This window comes from Sinocyclocheilus anshuiensis, unplaced genomic scaffold, assembly GCF_001515605.1.
Source record: "Sinocyclocheilus anshuiensis isolate Anshui unplaced genomic scaffold, SAMN03320099.WGS_v1.1 scaffold1115, whole genome shotgun sequence".
NCBI classification, from domain to species: domain Eukaryota; kingdom Metazoa; phylum Chordata; class Actinopteri; order Cypriniformes; family Cyprinidae; genus Sinocyclocheilus; species Sinocyclocheilus anshuiensis.
The window spans coordinates 800,905-809,240 of NW_015547735.1; the positions used below are offsets into that span (position 1 = coordinate 800,905).

General features: G+C 35.1%; 1 protein-coding gene across 2 annotated transcripts in view; it reads right to left on the reverse strand.

Annotated features, from left to right (window-relative positions):
• Positions 1 to 1,049: 1,049 nt before the first annotated feature.
• LOC107704390 (transcriptional repressor protein YY1-like) overlaps positions 1,050 to 8,336 on the reverse strand; it is an 11,386-nt gene continuing 4,099 nt past the window's right edge. Inside the window, exons 3-6 of one of the 2 annotated variants that reach the window (XM_016507307.1) lie at positions 7,203 to 7,247; positions 6,994 to 7,054; positions 4,239 to 4,397; positions 1,050 to 1,772 (exon numbers count right to left, since the gene is read on the reverse strand). In XM_016507307.1, coding sequence (XP_016362793.1) covers positions 1,590 to 1,772; positions 4,239 to 4,397; positions 6,994 to 7,054; positions 7,203 to 7,247 — 448 coding nt within the window. In that variant the 3' untranslated portion in view covers positions 1,050 to 1,589. The remainder of the gene's footprint in view (positions 1,773 to 4,238; positions 4,398 to 6,993; positions 7,055 to 7,202; positions 7,248 to 8,336) is intronic. The other variant, XM_016507308.1, reaches the window with a different exon arrangement.

The following is an 8,336-nucleotide window of genomic DNA, read 5'->3' on the forward strand; positions in this document are numbered from 1 at the left end:
TGTGTGAGTGAGTGAGTGTGAGTGTGTGTGAGTGAGAGAGTGTGTGAGTGAGTGTGAGAGTGTGTGTGTGTGTGTGTGAGAGAAGAGTGTGTGTGTGTGTGTGTGTGCGTGTATCACTGTACATCAAGCAGCTGTTGAGTCTTCATGAAGTCTAACGATTAATCTGGGCTAATTAAAGCACAGTAGCTGGAGGATCAGTTTCATCATCAACTACACTGTCACCGAGAACCAGACAAACATTAAAAAAGCATTAAGGCAGCTGATATGCAAATGATCTGCCTTCATGACGATGAATTGGACTGATGAGCGAGTCATTACCAGCCCGGCCACTAAACCAGAGACTAGTTAATCAGCTCTTTCTAGTTCTCTCCTGCAATATCCAGTCCCTCTTATTAATGTCTGATCATCGTTCATCAGATCAAGCGTCTGAATCTGCAGGATCTTTTCTCACTTCTGAATCAGCTGCTGTTCTGGTGGTTTTCAGTGAATGAACCAAATCAGTTCTCAAGTTCACACATTAACTAATAACTAACCACAAACAAACACAATACCGACTCCTTCAACGCTTCTTCTATTGGTTTAATATAAATAATACTCATTTTAAGTCGTAAAAAATTGTAAAATAATCATTGGAGTATATTTTCTAAGAAAATAAAATGTAAAATTTTCTACTTTAAAATTTCACATTTAATTCAATGCGTTTCTTTGTAATTATTTGTGAAATTTACAAGCAATTTCTGACTGAAAATTATTACCAAAAAATAAAAATCCTACACCAAAATTTTCTATGAAAAAAAAGTATGATAAAAATGTAAAAAATAAAGCTAGAATAAAATTAATTGTCTAAACTAAAACATGTTTAAGTTGAATTACTAAAATCAAAATTAAATGTATAGAAATATTTGATAAAATAGCAAAATTAAAAACTGAAATATAAAGGTTATAAATACTAATAAACACCATAATAGTATTTAAATAACACAAAAGTCTGTCAAATGTTTTGACTATAATATTTCATTGAATGTCAGTATGATTCCAGGAAGGCAAAGTAAGTTGAGCAAAACTGATTTTTCCCTCTTTAATTGTAGTTTGTTGAAATACAGGTGAGGTGTCAATATTAACAAAGGATAGTTCATGGTTTAGACCTTTACGATACATTCTAACAAAGAAAAAACGACAGTTAACACTGCGGTTGAAAAGTGTGATACGAGAGAGGACTACAGCAGAGCCGCTCCGCAGCGTCCAGCAGATTATTAATGTTCCGTCACAACCGTACAAAACAACAGAGGAGAACCAAACAAGCGCACAGGAACTAACATCATCACCCGACCGTGAAACGCTCAGCCATTATTCATGATCACAGGTCGCGTTACCAAGCTTACCCCCAAAATAAGTGTACAATATGCACACTTGGAGAAATAGAAAATTAAAAGCTATATATCTATGAAGACCGGAGAGACCGAAGTAAAAGTGGAAAAGAATGAAGCGACAGTCCTGACGTTCTGGTTTGTTGTCTTTGAGTAAAAAGCATCATCCGTGGATGAAGCCTCCTTGGAGTCCGTGTAAGATGCTCGAGCACACGCCGCAGTTCATTGGTTGGTTTTGGCTTTGGCGTGTGTCAGAATGTGTGATTTGAGGTTGGTGGACTGAGCAAACTTTTTATTGCAGCCGTCGAAGGGGCAAACGTAGGGCCGGTCCCCGGTGTGAATCCGGACGTGCGTCCGAAGGTTAAAGTCCAGAGAGAAGCGCTTCCCGCAGCCCTCGAACGTGCACTAGACGGAGAGAAGCACAGACGGTTAGAGACGCGACGAGAAAACACACGATGATCAGAATAAGATCAGGAACACTGCTTCAGGTACACCAGAGACTCACTGCAGCCCGCTCAAATACAGCTGCCATAGTTAGGGCTGGGCGACTTGGCAAAAAAAAAAAAAATCTCGATTTTTTTCCAGAACGTTTGATCCGATTCTCGATTTGTTATGATTTTTAACTAGTTAACTTGAAAATGTAACTACAACATTATAATAATATTAATAATATTTCTATTCAAAAACCCTAATTCCTCGATTTCTAAAAAATTTAATTGTGGCAAATCATTAAATTCGAGTTAATCGATAAAATCGGGAAAAAGAATCGTCCAGCCCTAACCATAGTACAGTAGAATGCACTTCTCAAAGTAATAGTAATAATAATAATAATATTACAACTTGCTTTTTAAAAAAAGAATAAATCACACACTCGTTTTTTCTGTATTTTAATTTTAACAGTAAATCTCTGTGGTGCAGGAAAAAAAAAAAAAGGAATTGTTACATTTATGTGATTATATTTGAATAGTTTTATGTCTTGATTAACACTGTCATTGATAATACATTTGTATTAAATCATAAATCCAGAAAAAATAAAAACAATTTCTGAACAAGTAAAACATTTCATAGTGCCATATTATTGCAAAAATATTATTTAAATTTTTGAGTTGTTAAAGTTTTACGAAGACTATTAGGCTTTTGATTATTATAATTTAATTAAACCATTAAAATGCAACAAAAAAATACTTGGGGAAACAATTAAATTAAAAATGCAATTTTTGTTGAACTTGATAAATTGTTGTTAAATTGTATATCTTTTGTGATTTCAATTAATTAGACATGCTTTTTGATACAATTTAATTTAACCATTAAAACAGAAAAATTTAAATGGAAATTTTCCCCAAATTTGAGAACAAATCTAATGTCTTTCATAAGGCCCTATGTATGAGCAGTCAGCTGCATTTCTAGATGGTCCAGCAGTACACTGTACAAAATGACCGTGATTTTAACGGTAAAAGACTGTAAAAATGCTACAGTAAAAACTATATATGGTGAAAACCTGTATTGGACATTACATGTAATTTTACTGTAGTTTGGAAGTGAAAGAAAACTTATAATTTACAGTGAATAACCGTAAATTGACATTCCCAGAATTCCCTGCATTACATTTCACATTTGATGTTTTTCGTTGAAATAACTAGATTTCTTCTTAGTTTTTTCTCATCAGTTGTGTATATTAGGGTTGTGTGTTACACCTAATGTTGTTAAATGAATGTTTATTGCATTATTTCAGTTTCATGTGTGTTACCGTGATGGTGTTTAGTGTTTGTGTGAATGACACTTTAAACATTAAAGAACAATAGTTATTTTTAGCTGCGGGCGGCTGTCTCGGTCTTTGAGGGTTAAATTAGAATATAATTTGATTATTGATAATATTTTAGTAGGGATGTAACGATTCACTCAACTCACGATTCGATTCACAATTTTTTTTTTTTTACAAAATGAGATTTAAGACAAATTATAAATTAAATGTGTCCTTTTATTATTGCTTGGACAAAATACTGCACGCTTCTTTGTGAAATCCCGATCGGAGCCAATTTCACGGGATTTTGTCCTCAGATTGATAAGAGCACACGTTTTAACATTATTTAAAGGAGACATATTATGCCCCTTTTTACAATATGTAATATAAGTCTCAGGTATCCCCAGAATGTGTCTGTGAAGTTTCAGCTCAAAATACTCCACAGATCATTTATTATAAAAAGACTGTAAAAATGCTACAGTAAAAACTATATATGGTGAAAACCTGTATTGGACATTACATGTAATTTTACTGTAGTTTGGAAGTGAAAGAAAACTTATAATTTACAGTGAATAACCGTAAATTGACATTCCCAGAATTCCCTGCATTACATTTCACATTTGATGTTTTTCGTTGAAATAACTAGATTTCTTCTTAGTTTTTTCTCATCAGTTGTGTATATTAGGGTTGTGTGTTACACCTAATGTTGTTAAATGAATGTTTATTGCATTATTTCAGTTTCATGTGTGTTACCGTGATGGTGTTTAGTGTTTGTGTGAATGACACTGTGCACCTTCTATATATGTTATTATTTAAAAGCTGCTTGTGATGGGTTTTGGTTCATCGTGTGACTTTCTCATCACCTCCTGCATTTGGTGGTTATCAGTGTATTACAAAGGTGCAAAACAGATTTTAGTACTTCAATAGATTGGTATATTAACATTATATCAGTTAATGAAATTACGGTATTTAACTGTAAATTTAAATTAAATCTGTAAAACCTAAAATGTTGCTACCGTATATTTTTTACAGTAAAATTCTGGCAAACACAGCTGCCGGCTTTTTACTGTACCTTTTACAGGATTGTTTTTACAGTGTAGTCTAGACATGGAGGCCATAATAACCCGTACCTGGAAGGGTTTCTCTCCGGTGTGAACCAGCTGATGGCGCTTGAGTTTGGAGCTCTCCACGAAGGCTTTCCCGCACTCGGCGCACACGTGGACCCGCGGGCCGTGAGTGTGCAGGTGCTTCCTCATGGCTGAATTATCCCTGAACATTTTACTGCAGCCCTGTCAGAAACACAGGAGAGACGCATGTTTAGAAAGCCACGTAAAATGAATGTAAGTTCAACTTTTGAAAAACATGTCTAAAGACGTTATGGCAGTTTTTCCCCATCCCACTGCATCTCATGTTTTTAAATGAAGAAAGTAGTCTGATTGGTTTTCGGTCCTTTGTATTAAACTATACACACATACATGATGCTGTTTTGTTTCTAATTATTTAAGCAACTTAATTATATATGGGTTATAAACATTATTTTAAACATCATGCACTTTTTTCAAAGATAGTCGTGTTATTTTATTGCTTTAATAAACGTGCATTAGTAATATTTTGCTCGATGCGCCCTCAGTAGAGAAGCCTAAAGCTTTTTACCCCCCCAACTGAAATTATGCCTTTTAACCCTTAAAGACCTAGAACATTTTTGGGGTACCTGACACGCCTGCACTTTTCTTTGTTTTTTTAAGACCTATTCTAGCAGTCAGCATCAAGTGTCATATATCATTATAAACAGGAGAACTTGAAGTTTCAGTCTAGCTAATTTAAAGTCCCAGTTTTCCTTTTGTTTTCTCTAAGAATGAATGAATTTCCAGAATTTTAAGAAAAACGCAAGCAACAGTTGGGTGTTTTTTTACTGTGTACTCAAACAGAAACTCCTGAAGTTTGGATTTTTTTCTTTAGAAAGTTGTATCTGGGTGTTTTCCTTGGTTGGTAGATGCACCGGGGACCTGATTATAGCACTTAAAACCTGGAAAAGTCAGATTTTCATGATATGTCACCTTTAACACTCAGTATTTAACTTAAGCGCTGCAAGGCATGCATACAGCGCCGGGAATATCCGCATTCTGATTGGTCAGATCGCCTGTCAATCAAGCTCTTTGTGAACGGTCAATTAAGAGACTTACGTTTTAAACACCGTATTGCCTGTTTTTGCGCTATTTCGACAACAAAAATAATTCCAAACACAGCCACAGCGCTGTTTTGCTTCTCGGAGCAACGTGATGGTGTTTCGTTCCTGAATGAATCAAGCGTTTAAATGATTCAGTTCAATCGCAATGACTCACTTATAGTGTTGTCAAAAGACCCGGTACTTCAGTACCAAGTCGGTACTAAAAAAATGAAAACATTACGGTACCAGGTTTTTTTAAGTACCGGTGGTACCGAGTACCCGGTCAACCCGGTTCTTGATGCACTATCCGAAAGCTGCGCAGATGCGCTCTCTTCATATAAGCACGGAGACGTGGCGACCTCAAAACGAGGAAACACACCAAACTAACAAAACACTTTAAAGACAGACACCCAGATCAAATGGAAGAGTTCAAGCAGGTAAGTTTCATTTCCATACATTGATTTATTTGTGGCACCCGCCACAATATCAAAACTGACCGCCATAAATAGATTTTCCAAAAGGCTTTGACTTGGTTGAATAAACATGAGCACTGCTCGTGAGGGTGTATTTATATCACTGTATTTCTTAAGGAAACCGACTGGCTTCAGAAAATTATGGATGTCATTTTCATTTCATCTTGCCTGTAATGCCTGAGCAGCGTTTGTGAGCGCAGCGCTTATTTGATTACAGCGTTACCGGTGAAACCGCTATCTCTGCCGCTCTACAAGCGCCTCCTGCTGGCAGAGCATGAATTTGCATATATGCCGCCACAAATAGAGTGCAAGTCTGTGTGAATCACCTCTTCTGTTATGGATATTATTCAATATTTTAATTTAAATGTCGGATTGAAATGAACATCGCTGTTATTAGAGCAGTTAATCGTTAGCATAAGCACGGCTAACGCTAATATAATGAGCATTAGAATGAAGTTTCTTTATTAACTATTTAATGCTCCTATAACTTTTATTAGGGTAAAAAAAACAGGAGGACATGATGATATTTACTATTTTTACACACCAGAGGCTTGAATTGTGAATCTAAAATATGCGTGTTAGAGAATGAACAAATGGTTAACATTGTTTGTGTCATATCAGTCAGAAAAGCAGTTCTGGGCTTTTTTTTTTTTTTAGCCAACTTAGTTGTTATTCTTGGTTGAATAACTCTAGAAGGTTTTAAAAGCCCTTTAAAATTAAACATGTACACAGTTTGGATTAAATGAAAGTATAGTCAAATGTTTTAATTAGCATGTTTTTGTGTTTTGCTTTGGTACCGAGATCCGTGGATTTTCATTGGTATTGGTACCGAATACTGAAATTTTGGTACCGTGACAACACTACTCGCTTATTAACAGTGACTTGCTGCCACCTACTGGCGGTTTTAATTTCACATTTATAGCATCTATTCAACGTTTTATGATTAATATATCAAAACATTATTCATGCATTTGTAATTGCAGGTTAAATGCATTCATGTCCTGCATTAAACAGCGTTTAAATACATCTAAATGCCACTTCAGACGCAGCTCCTGTGTTTCCTCTGCGTTGCAAAGATGAATTTTGTTGATACTGATTTCATTTGGTACCAGCACAATAACACACTCAGCAAAATATCGTCTAATTATCATTATCGGTAAAATCCAAGGAAATAGAGATATTATTTTTTGTCAGTATCGCACACCCCTAACGCTTCCAGACAAACGCACTCCCTCAATCACTCACTTTGTGCGGGCAGGCTATCGTCCGAGGCGCGTCATCCTCCTTGATCTTCCTCGGCTTCATTCTAGATCAACACAAGCACATCAGAGATCAGTTACCCAGCATGCTCTCTGCATACCAGAGGACATTCAGATCACTTCCACCCGTGACCCCAGACACTCTCCAGTGACCGATTACAAGCCCTCAGGTGTGAGATTCAGTCGAAGACTCACCGAACGGGACTGCGAGCAAAACCAGCTCCGCTGTGACTGAAGGGGCTGAGAAATAAAACAACTAACACAGTAAACGTCTCGTCAAAACACCGCAGCACTGAACACATCTTACAAAGACACTGAACATGGATAAAAACAAAAGGATATTTTTACAGGAAGAACAATGAAACTAACACAGCCATCACATGATCCCAAACACACACACACACACACACACACACACACACACACGGTCAGATACAAACTTCTTTATTTGTTTTCAGTGGTGTTGTATAAAAATACTCATTCAGTTACATCAGATAGTTGTTGGACCATTAGGGAAACATCTTGATTGCCTATGATTTTAATCAATTACTGAGTTGTTAAAAGTTTTATGAATTGATTCATTGATTAGACATGCTTTTTTATTATATTTGGTTTAATTAAACCATCAAAATGCAGACCAGGCAAAAAAAAAATAAAAAATCAATCAAACAAACAAAAAAACTGACATTTAAAATAAAATAAAAAAAACAACAACTTTTTTTTTTTTAAATTAAACATTTAATAATTCGTTGTTAAATTGTATACGTTTCATAATTTCAATTAATTTGGCATGCTTTTTGATTACTAACATTTAATTTAAACATTAAAACAGAAAAAAAAAGGATTTCAACAGCCCTAAAACATCTACTTTAACAATTTTTGCTTGCAAAATACACAATATAATACTAATAAAACCAATGAAAGAAAATTTAAGGAATAAATTGAAAACTATGTCAATATGACCTCTAAATGTAAATATCTTGTATCAGCAATGCTCTGATCTTTCGCTATAACAGTTTGCTATTAGCTATTAATAAAAAATAAAAAAAAACAGCTCAAATGGCTTGAATATCTCTGATCCAAACACTGTGATATGGAAATAGCTTTTACTGCACCTTCTGCTCACACTGCAAAAAAATAAGTGAAGTCTTGTTTTCCAGTGCAAATAAAAGTGGAGTCAGAAAAATCAACTTAATTCAAAGCAAATCAGGTTCTTATTCCCTATTGGCAGATATTTGTTCTTGTTTTAATCATAAACTAGCTTCATTTTGTTCAGTTTCTCGGAAAACAAGACTTCATATATATATATATATATATATATATTTTTTT